Raw genomic sequence first — 22,726 nt, forward strand, 5'->3', positions numbered from 1 at the left:
CTTCCCGCATTTTCCCCAAGGTGCTGGAGAGTGAGGGGTAGAGGGTGGAAGAGTGGGATACACACATGCACTTGATGAATGTGCTAAAGTTTTCCACTTGAGTCCCAAAAAGCAGGTAGCCAAGCTGGGCATAAGCAAAGAAAACAATGAAGAACATGACGGCAAAACCCAGGATGTCCTTGGCACAACGGGCTAGTGTGGAGGAGAGCTGGGTCATGGTTTTGTTGAAGCTGATGTACTTGAATATCTGCAAAGGCCATGACAAACCAAGTGGTGAAGTAGAAGAAATGAAAAGTGTTTTTTAAAAAAGTCTATCCTGGGACCTATGGAGGCTACAGAAGGTGACAAATGAGACAGGCATTAAGGAGGGGAGAGTAAGTGCCCTGAGGTAGGTCTGGGAGAGGAGAACCCCAGGTACCTTGATCCAAGCAAAGAAAAGATTGACAGCATTCATGTTGTTGTACTGTGTCTGCCAGAAGGCCAGGAACTCGAAGTCAGCATATGTGTTTGGCTGCTGCAGGAGCTTCCCCATCAGCCGATTCACCTCTAGAGTTCGGAATATGTGGAAGCCCATGGCCACAATGGAGAGCTGTCACACAGGGATACTGGGGTTGTCGGAGAGGTTAAGGGGATCTCAAGAGAATTTCAAAGATGAGGTCCCACAGGAGAGGTGGGGCAGGTAGATAGGTGGGATTGAAACACCCCTCCCTGTTGAGGTGTTCAATACCTCAGGTTTAGACAGAACCAGAGAGGGTGACTGGGAGCAACTTGAGTGTTCCAAAGCCTGAGAGAAGGCTTTAGGATCAGTGGCAAATGTACAGGTTGTAAAGGGCCAAAGGAACCAAAATCAGGAAAAATGTTTTCCCCCACCCCCACAACTTCCAAGTAGATGAAAATGAAGGAGCAGAATACTTGAACAGAAAAGAAAAGACAGGGCTTTCAGGGGAACAGGTCATAAAGGCAAAAGACAGGAGAGAAAGGAATATCAAGTGTGTAAAAAGGTTTAGACCACAGGAGAGGAGAGGACATGTAGGAGATAAGGTCCCCTGAGCCAGGGGAGTCTCACTCTCTCACTCAGCGAGCCACAGTGATTTAACCCAAACTCAGGAAGAGGGCTCAGCCTTCAAAAGGAAGAACTTGGAGCTCCCACCAAGGTGGAAGCTCCTCCTTCCCTATTATGTCCCATGTCCCAAACATCTGTCCCTCACCAAAATGACCACTAGGTCCAGTACATTCCAGATGCTTCTAAGGTAATGAAGCTGGTGCATGCGGAGCTCTAGGATCTCCTCCACCACGTAGTATAAGATGAAGATGCAGAAGATGATCTCACAGCCAACGATGAAGAAGTCCCAGTTGCTCACATAGCGAATCAGCTTGACTGTGCGGATTTGCCAGGATGGAATGGCACCTCCTGTAGCTGGGAATTCCACCACCAGTCTATAGGAAATTGCAGATGGTTAGTGGGCATGGACTGGGAACATTCCTCCCACATCCCCTCCTTCCCACACCCATCCCTGGCCTTTGTTTAGGGAAGGATCTCAAGTATAGCAGACAGGGACCAGCAACCAGGGATGGAAGGATACAACAGGAAAAGGGCCCACCTCAGAACACAGAAAAGATTGATGTTGGCATTGTAGACAGAGAAGTCAATGAAGACCACCCTAGTGCCCCTGTCCAGCCACAGCCCCTCCTGAAGGTTCCGGAGTGCCTCTGCACTGGCCTGTCGAGACACTGGAAGGTCCAGGTAGTAACCACCTCCGCTGTAGCTTGTGAGCTTCCCCCAGTGGGAAGAGCCTCCCAATTCCTCCTGTGAGTGGTATGTCCACCTGCCATAGAAAAAGCCATCTGAGTAAAGAGGGTTTGAGTAAGTCCAAAAGCTCATCTCCAAGATGATGGCAACACTTTATGACCACCTGGGTCTTATACTTCTATGTGCATCACATATCTACATACACACACTATATGTGTACATATGTATATGTGTATGTATGTATATATAACATGACATATATATTTCATACAACATGTATTTCACACATATTATTTTGGTTGATTCTAATAACCAAAAAGAAGTGAGAAGGGAGGTAAATATTATCCACATTTTACAAAAGAGGAAACAGTCTCAGAGATTCCTAAGATATAAGCAGCTGTGTAGTGACAGTACTGAAACTCAGATGTAAATCTCCTCATTTTTCTACTATTTTTTCAATGGCAAAGACAAGCCCCATTTTTGACCCAAACCAGAGCAGTCTCCATAAGGGAAGCACCTTGACTGTAAATCCAGAAAGGATCCTTACTGCTCTCATGACTGTTTGACCCCAAGGTTCTACCTCACAAAATTTTTAACCTGGACCCCTGTTTCCTCCCCATTCTGTCCTGTCCTGTCCATTCCCTTCTTTTTCTTCTCTCATCACATCCATTGGAAACCTCTTGCTGCTCCCCCATCAGTCCCAAGGGCTGGGCTCTCCAGCCATGACTTGTGTGGCAGTGTCAGCTTCACCCCTTTGTCATACCCCCAAGGGACTTCTGAGCAGAGATGCTTTCCCTGTGGGGACTGCTTGCAGAGAAGGGTGATTGTGACCTATATGTGGGAAGAGGTACAGAGGCTACAGCCTGTCTCTAGCCTGTCTCCTCTATTTCTGAGTGACACACACCAAGGTCCCCACAGAGTTGCACTTGGGACTCAGGGAGATGCCCATCAAGTCCCCTGAAATGCCCACCCCTATAGCTCTTGAGGGCTCAGCAGAAGTAGTTCCCACTCCTGGAGATGGTGTGTCTCAGAGGGGCAGCCCTGTGGCCTTGGTGGGGGCTTACTCACGCTGTGCCATCGAGGAGCCCAAAGGGGAGTTGCTCTTCTTTGTCTGGAGAGTAGACATTGTAGCAGCTCAAAATGTCCTCACGGAAGTCCTTGTGCACCACACAGGAATCATTGCGGACCCTCAGCTGCCGCAACCTTGGAACCCCCAGCAGCAGGTTCTCGTAGTAGATGAAGGAGTGCGAGCCATGGCCCAGGCTCTGGTTGTTGTACCACTTAGTCCAATACAGGCTGTCCAGGAGTGGGCCCTGGGCAAACTGGACCAGGAACTGAGTTGGGCAGACCCAGCCTCCTTCTGACCACTGATCTTCATTCTCACTCCCTGGTCACTAGTTTGTCTCCAGTGTCTTGTTTGAACCCTCAACTAACCAAGTGACCCAGGGACCTTGACCAGATCCTTAACCGACTCTATGTATAAAATGCATTTTGAGGTTCAGCCTACCCTCTCACTCCCAATTCTAGTCTAACCCCTGGTTTGGTTCCTCTATCAACATCCCGACCCCTTGCCTACCTCCACCTTGACTCAAGCCTAACCCATGAATTCAGCTTGACCCTTTGACTCAGTCTGATTCCAGACTGACCTTATCTTTGAGGATATGATCCATGTTCTGGCCTGGGTTCCCAGGTCGTTGAAAAGAAGAGGAGAGAGGGGAGGAAATTTCATACTCACATCCCAGAAATCTGCCATGCTGCTGATGGCCTGGAAGGAGACTCCAGTATCTGATGGGGTATGTAGGAAGAGCTCGGACATCACTTTGGTGTAGTAATAGGCACTGGAGCTTGTCATTCCATAGGTCACTAGAAAACAACCCCAGAGACTGTGTTCTTCTCACAGTTCCCATCTCCATTCCGCAGAGGTGGCAGGAAAATTCAACTGCCCTGGGAACAGAGGTGCTACCTACCCCTTGAGTTGGCTGGGGAGGTAGATGGTGGCTCTTGGGAAAACCAGGGAATGCATTAGGGAAGGGTATGAACATAAGGCTCCTCTTTTCCTTCCAACTTGTCTCAGAGAGACTGAACTCTATTCAGTAACTCTCTCTTGACATTGCCATTCTAGAATTTCACTTTTCTCTCCTGACTCAACTTAACTTCCTACTATTTATTCCTCAGAGCCAAGATATTTATGTCATCTACATTGAGTGGTGCTACCTTTTATTTTTCTTCTTCTTATGTCTTTTGGAAATGCCTCCAAATTCTATATCACTCCAAGACTCTGGCCAATCACTTTTCAGTACAGATGTGGTCTCCTGGCTTCTAGAGTCTGTGAATCTGCAGCCATGGGAGCAGCAGGTAGGCACAGCACCTCTGATATGGTTAGTGCATCCTGATGGGCTTAGTTGTTTCCTGAGAGAGGAACTCAGAGCATCCCAGATCAAAAAGACCTGACCTTTTCCCTGAAGAACTGGATCTCCCTCAACCACTCATAAGAACACACCCAGTCCCGTGTGCCTAAAATGGATCTCTCAAGGTACCTTCTCCAGGATTCCTGGTTAAAAGAGAGAATTTGAAGAGTATACATCACTCATCACTTATTTCATAGATTGTCCCCCAATTTGGATTGTTTGGTACATCCTCATGATTAAATTTAGGTTATATGTTTTAAGGAGGAGTGCCATACAGTTGATATTGTGTCCTCCTCAGAGCATATTTGTTTGTCTCCTTACTGGTGAAGTTAATTTTGATCCCTTGTTAAGATTGGGTCTACCAGATTTCCTCAGTGGCAAATTAAGATTTTTCTTTTTCTAATTAATATGCATTTTGTGGGGACACTATGTAGACACCCTCTTACCAATCTTTTACCTACTAGATGAAGGTTTCTATTAATAACTTTGATTATTACTAATATGACTATCAAATGGTGATTTTTTCAATCCATTATTCCTTCTGAATTAATTATTTGGTATTATTATTATTAGTATTATTTTAGTTTTTTTTTTTTTTTTTTTTTTTTTTTTTTTTTGCAGTACTGGGGATTGAACTCAGGACCTTGTGATTGCGAGGTAAACACTCTACCAGCTGAGCTATCTCCCCAGCTCTATTTTAGTATTTTTTAGTTGTTGATGAACCTTTATTTAATTTATTTATTTATATGTGGTGCTGAGAATTGAACCCAGTGCCTTACGCATGCTAGGTAAGTGCTCTACCACTGAGCTACAGCCCCAGCTCCTGGTATTATTATTTAAAAATATTTTCAGTCATAGATGGACAAAATTCTTTTCTTTTATTTATTTATTTTTATGTGGTGCTGAGGACCAAACCCAGTGCCTCACACATGCTAGGCAAGCACTCTACCACTGAGCTACAACCCCAGCCCAACTTGGTAATATTTTGAGAAAAAGCTTTCCCTTGCTCCTTATTCATTTATATTTATCTGTTTAAACTCATGGGTTCTTGGCTTCCACCCACCATGGGTTATAATTTGTTATTATTGTTTATTTTGTTACTCAAAATTTGGAGACCAGGTCATGACAGACATAGAAAGGCTAAGAACTTTTTCCACATTAAAAGGGACCAAACATAGGTTGGGGTTGTGACTCAGTGGCAGAGTGCTTACCTAGCATGTGTGAGGCACTGGGTTCAATTCTCAGAACCATATATAATTAAGTAAATAAATAAATAAACAAATAAATAAAATGAAGGTCCATCAACAACTAAAAAATATTTTTCAAAAAGGGGCTAAACAAAAATGAAAAATAAATGTAATATGAGATCCTACAATGGATCTTGCACTATATTTTTTTTCTTTTGCTTTAATAGCTATTAATTAGTGAAACTGCAATAAGTTCTGTTCATGGATGACAATGACAGATTAATGATACTTTCCTGACTTTGATAAGAGAATATTCTTGGGGTTTTTTTGTTTGTTTTGTTTTTGATTTGGTGGGGGAGGTACAAGGGATTGAATTCAGGGGCACTCGACCACTGAGGCACATCCCCAGCCCTATTTTGTATTTTATTAAGAGACAGGCTCTCACTGAGTTGCTTAGTGCCTCAGTGCCTTGCTTTTACTGAAGCTGGCTTTGAATTCGCAATCCTCTTGCCTCAGCCTCCTGAGCCGCTGGAATTATAGGCATCTGCCACCATGCCCTGCTCAGTTTTAAAAGTACACTTTACGTATTTAAGAATAATGGGACAGGGCTGGGATTGTGGTTTGGTGGTACAGCACTTGCCTAGCACATGTGAGAAAGTGGATTTGATCCTCAGCACCACAAAAACGAATAAAAAGAAACATATTGTGTCCATCTACATCTAAAAAAGTTTAAAAAATTAATAATGGGACATTGTAGCTGCAATTTACTCTTAAGCAGTAATGGTGTGTGTGTGTGTGTGTGTGTGTGTGTGCGCAAATGTGTGTAAAAGAGGGAAAGCAAGCATGATAGAATAGGGAAATCTGGGTGAAATGTAGAAAGTATATATAGGAATTCTTTATATTATTCTTGTTTTTTCCTACGTGTCTGTAATTACATGAAAAAGTTTAATGCAGGATTTATCAGCCTCTTGTGAGCAATTCCCTTCAAGAATTTTCTTTATCAGATCTTGGACCATATTTTCTATCACCATTCCATCTGGAAAGGGAACAAGTTGGGGTGAACTAGAGCTTGTCTATATCTTGGAGGAAATGGAGGGGCAATGAATGAACCCTGATTGGGTACTTAACATCATACTTCTTGTGGGCCGGGGGTCCAGAGAATCAGCGAAGAAGAGAGCATTACTTCACATTTCCCCACTCTACTCTGTTAACAAAGTTCAAGACACACCACCTTTATTTCTCTCTAACTCACATCTGGCCTTAGTATCTAGAGAAAGGTGTTTTCTGGATCTGAAAAGTGGGCTCCCACAGGAAATTGAACTTCTGCTGAGAGATCACACAGCAATAATGACCAGTGAACTGAACTCTTCCTAATGACATCGGTTGATTAAAGCTTGTGAATGACCAGTAGGTGGTAGTCATTGTGATAGCCTTTTCTCATCTCTGATTTCAAGTTAAATGTCCAGAATTAACATTGATCTGAAGAGTTTATCAATCATTTATGGAGGGATAATATCTCTTATTATTACTCAAGACAGTAAAGATTATGGCTTCTAAGAGAAAAGGCTTTACCTGGTCAAATGCCTCTTGACACATGGAAATTCAGTATTCATGCTTCATAATTCTGATTAAAATACATTGAACTGATAAGACCAAGAAGGAAACTTAAAATACTTCTAAATTAGGGTTTAAATGTGGTTTAGTATTGATTTAACACCTTCTCCACATCCAACAACATTCCTTGTTAATTCTTATTTCTGCAAATTTTGTACTTCGTGCAAAAGTATACCTTAAGGTATTTAGGAATAATGAGTCATTACACTCAAACAATAATTGTGTGTGTGTATGTGTGTATAGGTGGGAGTGAGAGTAAATGAGAGGTGCTTTCCATCACTATTTTGTGAAGCCCAAACTATTTTATATATTCCACATTTTGATATGTAATAGAAAAAATTATCAGTCTATGAATGTGAATTATTACAGAGTTTTTATATTCATTAAACAGACATTATTCAAAATCTATCCTTGTTCAAAATACCTTGCTATATGTCATGATTTCTATCCTCAAGAAGTTCTATTGAGTAAGATGTCCCCAAATGAACTTGGTGTCATCAAATAAGCATAGAATTTTGAGCCAGACAGACTTAGGTTCAAAGCCCAGCTCTGCACTTGCAATATAGACTTAGCCTCTGAGTTTCAACGTTATCATCTATAAGAAAGGAAATATATTACCTTTCTTACAAGTTGTGAAGTTAAAGATGATGTCTTCAAATTGCATGGAAAACAGCAGGTACTCAATACCTGCTAGACATCCAGTTGTTTGCTCCTCAGGGACAAGGACTCTGCTTTGTTCATTTTGCATAGTGCCTGGTGTTTGATAGGTTCTTCTTCTTTTTATTATTATTAGTAGTAGTACTAGTATTTTGGGACTAGGGATTGAACCCAGGGGCACTTATCCCCTGAGCCAAATCCCTAGCCCTTTTTAATTTTTAATTTTGAGACAGGGTCTTGCATAGTTGCTTAGGACCTCACTAAGTTGCTGAGGCTTGCTTTGAACTTGCAATACTCCTGCCTCAGCCTCCCAAGCTGCTGGGATCACAGTTGTGCGCCACTGTGTCATAAGTTTTAATTTTTTCTTCATTGGGTTGAACAAACACTAGAAAATTAAAAACTATAATACAGGTAATAATGAAATAAATGAATCATTTTTAAGCTGAATGAAGTGTTATAAATTCATATTTGATCCATAGTAGTAATATCATCAAAATAGTCAAGAACAACTTCAGTTTAGTAGATGTCAGAAGGAAGCTGAAACATTGCTTCATCCAAAAGGGAGAACAATATATTCATATAAGTCTTGGATAAGAGAAATGGAGTCCGTCTTTGGTTGGCCTAAGAATCATGCACAGTTGGCCAGTAACAGTTACACAGTGTGAGGTAGAAATGGTGCTGGCCCAACTCAATCTCCCTAATAAGTCACCCATCCAGAGCGTCAGATGGTCATCAGGTTCAGAGCCTGCTGCAATATGAACCCAAAGCAGGGCAGGGGGAGCCCAGGCTTGCTAGATGGGGTGATGATTTCAGCTCCCCTTCCTTATGCCACTGACAAGTAAACTGATTACATGCAGTGGAATCACCTGGAAGGCTTGTTAAAGCACACATTGTTGTAGGTTTGAGTGGGGTTCAACATCAGCATTTCTACTAAGTTATCCCTTCATACTGCTGCTCAGGGTCCAAGGACCCCACTTTGAGAACCACTTCCCTGACCTGTTGCAATCAAATGATCAATTCCACGGTGTCCATAGAGATACCAAGAGGCAGTGGGCTTCCCAGTGTCCATTTCAGTGACTCTCAAGATTGGGAGAGGGAAAGAGGGAAACACACCTCTCCTGGGGGCCCTCAGAACCTCCCTGGATTGGAAGAGCTTTCACGAACTACACAGTCCTCTTAGAACACACCGCCCCTGCCCCAGAGGAAAAGCTCTGAACCCACTGCCCACCTGAACCAGTGGCAGTCACCAAGGGCATCATGTCCTTCGGGTACACTGTGGTAGAAGAGGGTTGAAAACAACTTGTTGTTCTTCCCTGGCGTCTCCCTCCCTCCATGCCTACCACTCGTTTCTATTCAGGTAATAAGGATCCTAGTTTGACTTTACTGAGAAGAACCAGTTTACCTAACTGAAACACCTGGCTCAGAGATTTCTGAATGTGATAGGGACTCAACATACCCATATCACCATTGTCCTTCTTCATATGAGGGGAAGAAATGACCAGAGGAGGCACATATTGCCTCTGAACACCTATTACGTGCCCTGTGCTATGTGCCTGGGAACTTTTCATTTAATCTGACAATAACCGTGTTTGGCAAGTGCTGGTGTTATCCCCATTTTATAATCCTAAAGAGTTTAAGTCACTTGCCCAAGAAAACAACTAATGGAGCCAGGATTGAATTCCAACTCTGCCCGCCCCCACAGTGCACCGATTCTGTACTTCTCCAAGGACAGAACTATAGCCAAGGGAGAGAAGTTACAGGGACAAAACTCAGGCTCCTTAAGATTCAGCCCTTCCCAGTCACTAGTGCTTTCAGCCATGAAATGGGCCACTTCACAAACACCCAGTGTCCTGCTAGGAGTGTTGACAGGGACCATCTGAGGATCACACAGATGGGGTGCCTGCATGGTTAGGGCTGGCCTTCCTGGTTCTTTCCTTTAAAATTCAGTGAAGGAATGGAATTGCTTTGTGTATTTCAAAAGGTGACATTAGGCCAGGAAATGAAGGAGTCAGAATTTGATTCAGTCTTTCATATGCCAGTACATCACTACATTTTCAAGGGCCTCTTTGCAGGAAATGTGAAATAAGAAAAAAGTATCCAGTTCATAAGGAGCTGCAACCTTGGGAGAATTGACATTGTCGATTTTAATACAAAGGACCTGGAATATTATAATGGTTAAAAACAGTGCTAAAAATTGTACAAACTATGGCAAGTTTTTTCCCCATCTTGTCTAGCATAAACTGCTAGTTATCCCCAATATTCCTTCCCTTCTTTTAGTAATGTAGTTTTATCTGAGGGTACATTTCCGTCCAACTAAACACCACATTACTTAGCCTTTTTTGAAGTTAGGTTTGGTGACCATTTAATGAATTCTGGTCTCAGGCAAGGGAGTGATGGCCTTCCATGTACAACTTCTGGCTCATATCCTTAAAAGAAAACGGCGTGCCTTCTTTTTTACTTTCCTACTTCCTGCTCTAGCAGAATGTATGGACTGGAGCCTGAGATAAAAATTTCGTGTTGAGAATGGCAAAGCAGTAATTTAGAAGGAGCCTGGGCCCCATGAGTATAGATTCCCATGTTAGTTCAGAGTGTCTTATACCCCAGACTGTCATGCAACAGGGAAATAGATTTTCATCTTATTTAAGTCACTCTTACTTCGATTCTGTTATTACAAATACATAAATATCCCAACTGAAGATTTTGCATGAATATATCCATGTCAGATTGGCATTTTGTAAAAGAAATATTTCTAAGAAAATAATATTAGGCATATAAAAAATACAGCTGAAGTAAAAAAACCAATAAGGACAAAATTCCTGTTGTGAGAAAAAATCAAACATAATTACAGATTTTTAAAAATTGAAACCATGTACTTTGGTATGCAGACCCTGCTACTTTTCTTCATAGAAAGTCAACTACTAAAATATTCTTTCATTATTGTTGTATTTTTTTTCTTCTTGGGCAATTTATCTTTTCAATCTCTTCTTTGCTGCTATTCCACCCACACATTCTGCCTCATGCTATTGGGTCATTTCAATTTTGTTTCCAAATGCCTCATGTGACTTTGGATGGGCAGTAGAGAGAGGAAAGTTGGGACCTGGAAATGAGGAAAGAGTTATATCCTCAGAGTATACACTGGAGGTTTACAGAATACCAATGTGTTCACAGTTCTGTCTAAGATTACAGTTAAGAGAACTAGGTCATTCACACCTGCCCCAGTAATAAAGTCTACAAATATTATGAAGCCTTTTAGGTCTTAGGTCCAGAAGATTGAAGTTCTAGAGAACCTAAGACAAGATGTACTTGTTTCTTAGGAAATCAAATTTCTTCTTATGATATCAAATTCAGGGCTAAAGATTTTTATGAGTTTATGCTGAAGGGAATTCAATCAGGCCAAAGGGGATCCATATAGAAAAGACAAATGAATTGAAGAACTGTTCATCTCCATCTCTCTAAAGATTCTAGTGGCTCTGAGATCTTGGCAAAGCAGGAATAATAGGCCTATAATCACTGAAGCAAGTTAATATAACAGATTATCTGGGGGATTGAATACTATAGTCAGATGCCTAGAAGACTGGATATAGGACTAGGGAACAGGGATCAGGGATACACTTACTATTAGCCACAGGAACTTCCCTGTTCTATTCAATTCTGAATGCAGATGCAAGGGAGAGTACAATTGATTTTTATACACTTAGTGCTGCTTTATCTGGTGGTTTGTCATCCTTCTATGGTTTTAAGCCTACTTAAAGAGTTTATTATGACAGTAGTCAAACCAGGAGGTCAAAGGTCCTACGGATGTTGGAAGGTCTTCTTGAGAACCATCCTGGAAGAATACTTCCCCCACCCAGATAGCATCATTTTGTATTGTCCACAAATCTCAGGACATGGATATTTAAGATGCTTGTAGCTATGAAATCTGGGAAGGAAGGTGTACTGTTTCTAGAGAGCTGAAGATGCCACTTGGAGTATAACATGAATTACACCTGCCTGAGAAGGGAGATTTATCTGACTGATGAGTCAGAGGTGTCTGTCCACATATTCCTGAAGAAGGTAAGAAAAGAAGACTTCTGCTTGCTCTTATCATGTTCTTTGAACTGTTTTGCCCAGGGATCTCCCAGAGACTAACAATCTTGAAAAAACAAAGGGAGTCAAATAGAGCTGAGATCCAAAGACTTTATGCTGCCTATATTAAGCTAAATCAAAAAATATGTTTAATACTGGACATGGAGGAAGCATAAGAAGAGTAGTCCTTCATGCTAAAGAATGCCAAGGCCAGAGTTCCTGAAAATGAAGACCCAGAAGAGATGAGAATCCAAGAAAGAAAAAACTAGTGACCACATGCATAGATGATTACACCACCATCTCAGGCACTGTCTTAATATACAATAAGGGAGAGGTGACTAAGTTAATAGAGTTGGTAATGGGTAATTCCAATATATAGAAGTCCTGGATTTTACCTGTATTTGTGCAGTCTGAGCTACATGGGTCAATAAAGTTATGTGACCATTATGCCATAACCAAATCATATGTTCACCCAATATCAAAAACTGATGTTTTCTGGAATTATGGGGTCGGTTCATGGTAGCCTCATCATTGATCCGTTAATGAAACACTGCAAAATAAGGAGAGTCTAGGAAGATTCTGTGAAGACAGAGAAATGCATCACCTCCTTTTCTGTAGGGCTTGTTCGCTCAGTGTATACCAAGAGGCTCTTGAATGCATCTATATGAAGGGAAGCATATCTCAGTAATTAATATGTTGATTTATTTTTAAATAACTTAAAAAGAAATGATGTCATTACTACTTTGAATGGTATGAACTTTCTGAAACACTTTATCAAACTTTCCCAGGGGTGGGGTGGAGGCAGGATAAGAGAAGAATGGAGGCACTTTGGATTGTGTAGAGGGAAATGGGGTGGGAGCCAGTGGGGAAAGGAAAGATAGTGGACTATTACCCTATGTACATGTATGATTACATGAATGGTGTGAATCTACATTGTGTACAACCACAGAAATGAAAAATTGTACCCCATTTGTGTACAATGAATCAAAATGCAGTCTATAAAAATTTAAAAAATAATAATTAAAAAAAAAAAACTTTCCCCAGGGGTTTAAGAACCAAAAGTAGAAAATGTATTCCCCAAAAGTCCTAGGCCTATGTTAGGAACAGGAGAACAGGGAAAAGGTTGTGAGACAGGGCACTAGGGAATCCACCTTACCCATAGTGACAAAAGAGGATACCAAAGCTGTGGGCAGAGGTGGGTCAGGAGGAAGCAAAATGGGCCAGTGCCTGGGGAGAGAGAAGAGGGAAGGAAGGGGGTGCTGGGAGAGTCAGCCCAGGACCCAGAAGTGTCCAGAAAGAAGCAGGGTCCTGATCACACATTCACTAATGCATTCTCCAACCCCTGGTTCCTCCAAGGTGAAAGCCAACGCTGATAAAACAAACAGGTGCAAATGGCAAATGGTAATGACCTTGAATTTCCCTTACAAAGACTCTGGGTCTTCTCAGTCTTCAATGGACACCTGGTCTGGCACATGCAAGTGTTTCCAGGTCTTCCTGGCTACTTTGTCACCCACATTTCCCCACAGTCCTGGAGGATCCTTCCGAAGAGATCACCACACTCTATGTCACTGTTCTTTATATGTTGGCTTCCCTTGCTGCTTAAAGGCAAAGGGTGTGTCTCATGTATTTCAAAGCTCTGACACTTGACCTAGGGTCTGGCACTTAGTAAGACTTTATAAATGCTTGTATGAATGATGTGTGAAAATCTATGATCTCGTCTTTGTCTCATCTGTTTTTTTCCTTCATGCTGTGAAATATTTTCCTTTGGCTAGCTCAGATTTAGGTTCTATGCAATTCATTCTCAAATGTTGTATTCTCAGGACTACTTTATAACTTTTTTTCCTTTATGTGGTACTGGGGTTTGAGTCCAGGAACACTCTACCACTGAGGTATATCCCCATCCCTTTTTAATTGTTATTTTAAGACTGGATCCCACTAAATTACTGAGGCTGACCTTAAACATGTGATCTTCTTGCCTCAACCTCCTGAATCACTGGGATCACAAGCATGTGCAACCAGGCCCAGTCACTTTGTAACTCTTAAAAATTTTTGAGAAAAAATTGAAGAAAAACACAAAAATTTATTAGTTCAAAAATGATGATAACTGGTTAAAGATGTATCTCAGTGGTAGAGTACATGTTAAGTATGTACAAGGTGCTGGGTTCAATTACCAGCACACACACACACACACACACACACACACACACACACATACACACACATGAGAAATGAAAAAGAAAAGATAGTATCAAATAAAACAATTGCTGAATGCAGTGGTGCAGGCCTGTAATCCCAATGATGGGGGAGGCTGAGACAGAAGGATCACAAGCTCGAGGCCAATCTGAGCAACTTGTGGAGACCCTCTCTCAAACTAAGATGAAAAGGACTGGGGGTGTGACTAAGAAATAGAGGTCCTCTGTGTTTAATTAGTACCTCCAAAAAGAATAATAAGAAGGAGGAGGAGGAGGAGGAGAGAGAGAAACTAATATAAGTAAACATAAACAACATATTTTTGAATTAAAAACTCATTATATTTTCTTTAAAAAAGATTTTAGTGGAGGGGGCTGGGGATATAGCTCAGTTCATAGAGTGCTTGCCTATCAAGAACAAGGCCCTGGGTTCAATCCCCTGCACTAACTGCAAAAAAAAAAAAAAAAGTAAAAATGGCATTGTGTCATGTTCGCAAATCTCTAAGTCTCCTTGATAACTGATTTAACAAAAGACAACTGCTTTCACGTTTGCTTCTGCATTCAATCTTTTGCAATATGTTGCTTTATTGGAGTAGATGAAGAAATTATTGCCTTGCATAAATATGTTATTGGGTAAGAGAGGACATCACAACTCTCCTGAAAGGGTCACAAGAAGCCCCAGGGCTCCTCAGAGCATGCCTTTGAGAACCATTCTTTTATGTTCATTTCTGGCTCTAGAACCTCTCCCCTGTCCTGAGGATCTGCCTCAACATAAAATCCCAGGCTTCCTGCAGCCACCACCAATAACACGAGCAGATTATTATCATGTCCTTATAACCCCATACCTGTGCAACCTATTTCATGGTCATCACAGGGTTTTTCATGGAATGTCCCCCAACAGCCTGTCAGACACCACTGAAGATCCTTACTCACTAACAAAGTTCCATAGGATTCAAGATGTTCAGATTTGCGCAGGTCATTCATCTAGCAAGAGGCAGAACTGGCATTCAGATCCATGCTGTGTGATGTGAGCTCCCTGCCCTTTCTCTGGCCACTTTCACCACAGGGCCACAGCCTGATCTCATCTATAGCAATCCAGAGCACTGACATGATATTCAGTCCTTCCCTAATTTATGCCTTGTAGTGGAGTGACCACTAATATTTGTGGAGAACCTACCTTGAACACCATGTGATGTACCGTCTTTGGTTTCCACCAAGCTCAGTAAAGCAGACATTTATCCTCTCTTGAGAAGGAAATCAGACCCAGGAAGATTGAAGTATCTTGACTTATCTTGCCAAAGACCTGTGACTAATCACTGGTAACACTATCATTTGAACCAGATGACTTTATTCCTGGCACCAATATGCTGTCTAGTCTACCTCTGTGCCTTCATTAATCTTGGTTCCTTGTGACCAGTTAGTTATCTTCTGTTGTCATTACAGCCATATAGGAGCTCACCAATAGACACAACATGGTCCTCCAAGATATTTCTGTTTCTTTCCTTGTAAATTCTAGAAATGCTTAGTCAAGAAAGACAGCTTCTTGCTGGGTATGGTGGTATATACCTATAACCCCAGCTACTCTGGAAGCTGAGGAAGGAGGTTTGAAGTTTGAGGCCAGCCTAGGCATCATAGCATAATTTTGTCTCAAAAACAGAAAATTTTAAAAGTGCTGGGAATGTAGCTCAGTGGTACAGCACTTATCTAGTATGTGCAAGGCCCTGGATTCAATCCCCAGTATTTGGGCGGGGGGAAAGAAAGAATTTTATTCCAATCTCCAAGTTCATTGTGTCCTCTCCCAATAATGCAAGATTCTACCAAACTGTGGATGGAACCTTGAAACCTGCTGAAAGAAAGCAGAGCAAACCAAGGTAGGCGTTTCTTCACAGCCAGCAATGGGTAAAAAGCATCCAATCAACATTAGTAGATGGGCAGATATGAGTCACAAAGTCCAAGGGTCTCTGCCCTCCTCCCACTCCATGGTGACCAGACCCAGCTTTGTCCTGGCTCAGAGCCTCTCTACCCAGGGCCAGGCCCAGGTGCACCTTTGAGATAACAATATGTCTCCTAAAACTAGCAACCATTGTTTTTACACAAAGACCTTCAATGTCTCCTTCCTTAACAAAAGGTCACAGTCATCCTTCCTTCCAAAAAGACAAAGAAAGAACTGGAAACCCGTTCATCAATATCATGGTGGTGGTGTGGGGGCAGGCAGGAGAGAGAGGCAGGAAGATCCTTCATCCCAGCACTTTCTCTGCTGAGCAATAGCTGGGACAGGATCAACTCCACCCATCAGGAACTCTTCTGAATGATTGACCTTTCCCGAACTATTTGTAATGACAATAAGGACATTTTCCTAATCTTCGGAATGGAAATCATAACATCTATCCCTTATAGGATTGCTGTCAGGTGGGATGAGATCCTAGTGTGGAAGCTCTTTGTGAGGCTTCAAGGGCTGCACAGCTGATATGAGAAGATGGATGGTCCCCCCACTTGGCCTGCATGAAAAAGACAGCTCTGTGCAGCCAGATCAGACTCCAAATAGCCTGGTTTCTAGGCCACCAAGTTCCTGGGATAAAGCGTAGCATAAATGTGGTCAGCATGGCTGTGTGTGCTGGGTTACTAGGGCCCATCCCAGGCTGGACTGCTGCCCAGGTGATGTGCAACTGTGGCTGGCTTTTCTTTAGGCTCCCAGGAACCAGGTGCTGGAAATGAGAGCCCTGGTGCTTGGTTGCCCACCGAAGGTCTAGTGGTCCAGCTTCTCTATGATCCCCCTTCTCTCCCTTTTCCTTCTTAAAGAATCTCTTATGCAATTTACACAAAATAAGTATGTGTCATACATTAAAACATGAGAAAACTATCCACCTCATTAGTAATCAAACACAAGAAAATTAAGGCAAATTGTACCATTTTACACCTATTTAATACTAAAAGGTATAAATGAAAGAATCCAATTTTGATGAGGTTAAGACAAAATCAATGTGATCTTATACCACTTGTGGCACAGAGGCAAAATTGTAGCACAAAGCAAGTACCAAGGAAATAATTCTATCTCTTGGTTTAATATTATCATTCTTTGGAAGCTCACAAGGAAACAATCCAACAAAAGTGAAAAAAGAACAGTGTGTGTATGCGTGTGTGTGTGTGTGTGTGTGTGTGTGTGTTTACACTCATAAAAGGCAAATATTGAAATAATAACATAAATGTTTTATTTAATTGCAGTATAACTGAAATCATTAAAGTAAAAATATATAAAATACTTACATGAAGACATTTAAGATGTATTTCTAAATGAAGGTTTGTGACACTACACAACTAGGTAGTATTGATCATCCCCATTGAGAATGTATCACCTAATTGCAGATGGCAGATTTCAGGGAGGCTAACGGAGCAGAGATCAGATGCTAGGATGCTGAGGCCAGGACATTAGAGAGTGCCAAAGTAGCCTTATTGAGACCATAATCGAGGTCCACGTTGCTAAAAAATTTGCCTGAAAGAAGGAAGAGGCAGGGAAAGGCTGCAACTAGTGTGAGTATTATTTTACTAATTGTTGTGGGGACTAGAGAGAGCATGGCCTCAGAATATGAAGTTCTCCAAATTCTGTTTCATAGAGTTCTTGTGGAGGCTGGCACTTTGTGGATGAAGACTTTCAATCTCAAGGTCAGAGGCAGTTAAATGGCACATCTTCAGGTAGTGTAATGAAATGATTTCAAGAACTACCAAAATCCCAACTCCAGGGAATTTGAAGGTTTTCAGAGATTTAAAGGCTATTTTTCCTTCCATTAGCCTCCATAGCTCCCTGGGTTCATGATGTTGCAGTACAGATTTACAGTCTGAACAATAGGCTTCATTTATCATGTCCCAACAGACATTGTGCTAAATTCTTAGTGTAATATTTGTGGGTTATTTCATTTAACCACCACAGTAATCTTATCAGGTAGACATAACCACTACCCAAGGCTAAGAGAAGTTAGCAAACTTGCTCAAGATCACACTTGGAAGTGCCAGACCCTGAAGCCAGACAATCTGACTTCAGAGCTCCAGTGCTTAACCAGCATGCTAAATCAACTAAGCTGACTCAGTGACCCTGATAAGGATGCCGTGAGGGTTAAATAAAATATGTCACCAATGTGCTAACCACAGGACAATTACCTTTTCTCCTCAACTTTACCAGAGACACCTCTTTACCCCAAGGTCTAGGCCTTTATTCTCCGCCCACCACCCCCCCCCCCCCTGAATTGGGAGAACTCAAATGTATCATGTCATTTCTATGCTTCAAATCCTTCAGTGACTCCTTCAGTGACCCTCAGGACAAAGTCCAGTTCCATGTCGTTCAAAGATGCCCTTGTTGACCTTCCCTGCTTACACAACAACCTTGTCCTCTTACCTCTCTGCTCCTCCCCATCTCTGCTCCAGCCACACTGATGTATCTTCACTAAACCATGCCCTCTGTCCCTGCTGGACCTTGGCACTTGCTGCCCCCTCTTCCCAGAAACTTCCCCTCTCTTCATTTTCCTTTCAAGAGGTTAAATCCTCATTTCTCAGTTCTCAACTTGGACGTCACTTCCTATGTGTGCCCCCATGTATCCCCCAAATCTGGATCCACCAGAAGTAATGGCATACCAGGTTTCAACTGTCAGATTGCCCAAGGAATATTTTGTCCAATAATGGGCATCAAATTGGTCAGATCAGGCAACCAGCATAGTGAACATTCTGAAATGGGTTTTAAGATGTGCCAGGCACTGAATCATGGCATTCACAGTTAGTAACCTACACAATTCTCACACAATCCTTCTGGATCAAGTAGTTACATATGAGGAAACTGACAATCAAAGAAATGAGACAACTGACCCAAGTGTCCCCAAATGGTAAATGGTAGAGTGTAGTGTCTGAATCCAAATCTGTGCAAATTCAGAGCTCACACCTTCAATCTCTGCATAATACAACCTCTGGACACCATGTTATGATGACTTCTTTCTTGAGAAAATAGACATTATTTAAACTGGAGAACAGATGACTGAGGAGAAACATGGTCACTATGTTCATTCCAACGGTTGAAAGGCTGTCACTTCAGAAAGTAAATGGAAAGTAGATGTCTTGATAGAAGAAAGTCCTAAAAAGCAGAATGTGAACCCCTCTGGGTAAAGGCCCAAGTGTCATTCATCTCTGCCCCTCAGTTCAGTGTCTGGCACAGCAGAAGGCGCTTCATAAATGGAAAGAAAAAGAGCTGCCCATGGTAAAATGTGTTCCCTATGAGACTCTGAAATCCCCATGGACACTCCCCAAGGGCTACTTGGACATCAGCAAAGCCATGTAGGAGGGTTAATAGGGAAAAGGTTCTCTGCTTATTCTGTACCCTTGAACCAGAAGAAACCTAGAGTCTTTTGTCACTCCAAGGTTCTATAATTATTGGACTGAGTCTTTGACTTAGACTTTTGGCAAGTCACAGACCATCTGGCACTCACAAGTGCACTGAGCTTTTAGGAAGTAGAGAACATAGGCTGATAGGACTTCTGGGTTCCAGGACCCTAGCTTCCACCCTTCCAGTCCCATACAGAGGAGTCAGAAATGGTTCATGGTAATTCTATGGGTCTAGAAAGCTGATGTGGAACTAGAGATGACTTGGTCTTCTTCTTCAGAGAAAAGCTCTGCCTGTGTATTTCAATTGCAGTCATGGGATGTGAAGAATGAGGAACCCTCATTCCTAGCAGATGGTTAGAATGAAAAATCAATAAATCAACAAACGAGTCTCTGATAGTCATGTGCTGAAAGGAATTGAATGGGTCCTACCATGTGAACTCTGGCCTGACCACTGCCCCCACACAGTCTCCTCTGCACTGTGTTGTGTGTAGGAGAGAAACAACCAGATCTGCCCCCACAGCACACAACCAGAAGCAAACAGTCCAGCTCCCAGGGAACCACACAGTGTGGATGATTCACAGAGATGATGACATTTCCCATCAACACCTCTGTTATGAGACCTTCACATCTCACTTTGCAAGGATTCGTGCACCCTCAAATCACAGAGGCTGCTGAGGATGAGTCATCTAGTAAGGAGGCATCACAGCTGGGTTGCATCCTCAGTCACCACACACACACACACAAACACACACACACACACACACACACACACACACACACAACACAGGCAGCTCCAGTAAGTGGGGCAAACCCCTCTTGTCATGCAACTTTTAAAGGAAGGAGTGAACCGAATAAAGCTTGTACCCTGATCTATATAGCCTAGTAGCCTCTGTGTGGTCCAACTTCATTGTCACCACAGTCTTTGACTCTGTCTGCCATAGGCTCCCCTGCCATCTTTCCACTTGCTTCTCTGAACTTAGAGATCAAACCTCCCCAGCTTGGGTGCACAGCTAGAGCCTCGCAGAAGTTTCCACGGCTGCCTGTGTGTGTGGGCTCTACCCTGGGGCCCCACCACACCCTTCATCCTCACCCTCTTCTCAGGGATCTGAGCTCGAAGCCTCCATAATCATTTTCTTCTGCCCCTAAAGAGTCATGGACTGAATGTAGCACAGTAACTACACACATGAAAACCATAAGCATAAAGGAGTGATCGTCCACTCTTTCCAGAAGGGTTAAACACTTCCATCTTTGAGCAGAAAACAGTGGCTGCTGAGTCAGTGACAGGAACTTGAACTTCGAACCTGAATTCCCCTTGCTATTCTGGGCATCCACTCTCATGAATAGCCTTTCTAACAATCTGCCTTCTTCTATTGACTCAGTGACAAGTTCTTTGTCAAAGAAATACCTTAGGCTGAAAAGGCAGTAAATAGGAAAGGTATACAAAGTTTGTTGATATACAAAGTTCCCAGGGAGCAGTCTGCTCATGCAGGTGGACGCTGCCCCGCAGGTGTCACCCGTGCACATGTGCATGCAGATGTTGCACACACTGCTCACAGACAGACGTCCCCAGAGGCAGATGCAACTTACACAGACAGATGTCCAGCAGGAACACAGTGTACACCAGAAGCTCCCGCAGGGTGGTCTTGACATACAGTTCTCGGTTCTCTGCTGTGTTCTCAGTCAAGGTTGTTCCCCAGAGTCCTAAGGGCATTGGAGGGATGCCAGCATGTTCCCCTCAGTACCCCTCCACCTAGCCTGCACTTCACCCCATCTCTTTACCATCCCTTGTCCCCAGACAAATCTGGCTGCTCTACCCACACCAGGTCAGCCCTATTCCAATCCCCCTGAAGCAGATGGGTGAGGGTGCTGAGCCGAAAAGAGTGAAGTCATGAAAGGGAGGCACCTGTTCCAGGTGGGGAGATCTAGGGCCTCATCAGAGCTGTGTCCTCCCTCAACCTGACTCCCACATACCCCACTGCGTCCCCAAAGATGACTGTGCCAGGTGCCCCCCTGGCAGACCATAAGGCTGGCCTCTGTCTCTTGGGGCCAGGCTCTAAAATAGGCAATTTACAAAGAGTCACTGAAATTTCACCTCTTCTTCAGGTCACCTTCCTCCCCTCAAAGTTCCTGGTTCCCCAGGGAAGCCCTCCCCACATGCAGTACCTCTGATGCTGTGACAGATATGGAAGCAGCAGCTGGACACTAGGGTCCTTTGTGTCTTCTCCTGGGGTCCATCTTCAGGCTTCTTGGGTTGTGGCTGTGGGAGCCCCACACTGGAGATGGTGCAGATCCTCAGTGTCCCATGTGGAGAAGGGGGACCACTGTAGGCAGGGTTGTCCCAAGCTCTGTTCCCCAGCTCCTGCAGCTCCTGCCCTTCGGGACTTTCCACAGCATTCATGGGGATGGAGGTGGGATCCTGGCACCTCAGGTGCCCACTCTCACCTGGAGAAATGGGGGACAAAGGCACAGCCTGGTCTACCCAGCAGAGAGCCAAGTAAAGGGATTCTGAGAGCAACTGCTCTCATGCAGCCTCTGCCTCCTGCCTTGGGAGGAAGTCTGTGACTGGCTGGGGGAGGGAACAAGGAAGGACAGAGCGTGGGGATGACCATCAATCCTGTCAGGGATTCTCTCTCTCTTTCTTTCTCTGCAAGTCTTAGGGCACAAAAGAAAGGGGCTTTGAGGGAAATGGGAGTCAGGGTTTGAGGAGGAGAGAGGGGAAGGGGAAGGTGGTGTGCAGGCAAGAGCGGAAGCAAGGATGGTGAAGAGGTGAATTCTGGGGGAGCAGATGGAGCCTGGGGAAGGATGTCCTGAGTCCCAGTGGAAGAGGTGATGAAGGGGTAGTTAGAGGAGCTAAGGGAAGAGGGAGGCTGCCAGACTCCACCGTGGGTCTTGCAGATTTCCACTAAAAGCACCTCAAAGGGCCAACATGGATTGGGGTGGGGAACCAAAGTGAGAGATGGAAACTGAGAAGTGCTGCCCCCCCCTACCAGGCTCAGCCAATGGGCTCCTTCAAGGTCTCCCCTAGTAAGTGGAGAAGGGCACCTCCCCTCCTTACCCAACCCCATAGTCACAGAAAAGGATAATGGAAGGAGGAACCCCTGCTTCAGATCGTAGGGGACAGGTTCTTTGAAGCTTGATGGGGATTGAAAAAGGACTAAAGAGTTCTAGGTATTGGATTCTTTTTCTGAGGTTTGCCCTCCATGGCTTATGGATGAGGCATACCCATGTAAGGGCGTTTCTTGAGTATGGAGTTCAACTTAGGAGAAGGCTACGTACTGCTGGAAAGAATGGATGAGAGAGTTAAGGGCAAGGACAATACTGCCTGGGACTCCTTATGGAGGTGGTGGGTGGAGTGGGGATCTGCACCCAGCCTAGAACTGCAATCATGAGCACAAAACATCAATACAAGAGATACTGGGATTGGTCTGCTTTCTTTATACCTCAGGTCTCTGCTTAAAACCTGGCATGGACCTCCAAGCACAACCCTGTCTGTGC

The 22,726-nt window shown here is 43.4% G+C and overlaps 1 protein-coding gene across 1 annotated transcript in view; it reads right to left on the minus strand.

The window, feature by feature from the left end:
• Positions 1 to 21,629, minus strand: part of Pkd2l1 (polycystin 2 like 1, transient receptor potential cation channel) — a 28,372-nt gene extending 6,743 nt beyond the window's left edge. The window contains exons 1-8 of the mRNA XM_047554397.1: positions 21,395 to 21,629; positions 20,819 to 20,932; positions 3,486 to 3,613; positions 2,819 to 3,072; positions 1,602 to 1,826; positions 1,209 to 1,437; positions 419 to 589; positions 66 to 247 (exon numbers count right to left, since the gene is read on the minus strand). Coding sequence (XP_047410353.1) covers positions 66 to 247; positions 419 to 589; positions 1,209 to 1,437; positions 1,602 to 1,826; positions 2,819 to 3,072; positions 3,486 to 3,613; positions 20,819 to 20,932; positions 21,395 to 21,629 — 1,538 coding nt within the window. The remainder of the gene's footprint in view (positions 1 to 65; positions 248 to 418; positions 590 to 1,208; positions 1,438 to 1,601; positions 1,827 to 2,818; positions 3,073 to 3,485; positions 3,614 to 20,818; positions 20,933 to 21,394) is intronic.
• Between the last annotated feature and the right edge of the window lie 1,097 nt (positions 21,630 to 22,726).

This window comes from Sciurus carolinensis, chromosome 5 (genome assembly GCF_902686445.1).
Source record: "Sciurus carolinensis chromosome 5, mSciCar1.2, whole genome shotgun sequence".
Lineage (NCBI taxonomy): Eukaryota > Metazoa > Chordata > Mammalia > Rodentia > Sciuridae > Sciurus > Sciurus carolinensis.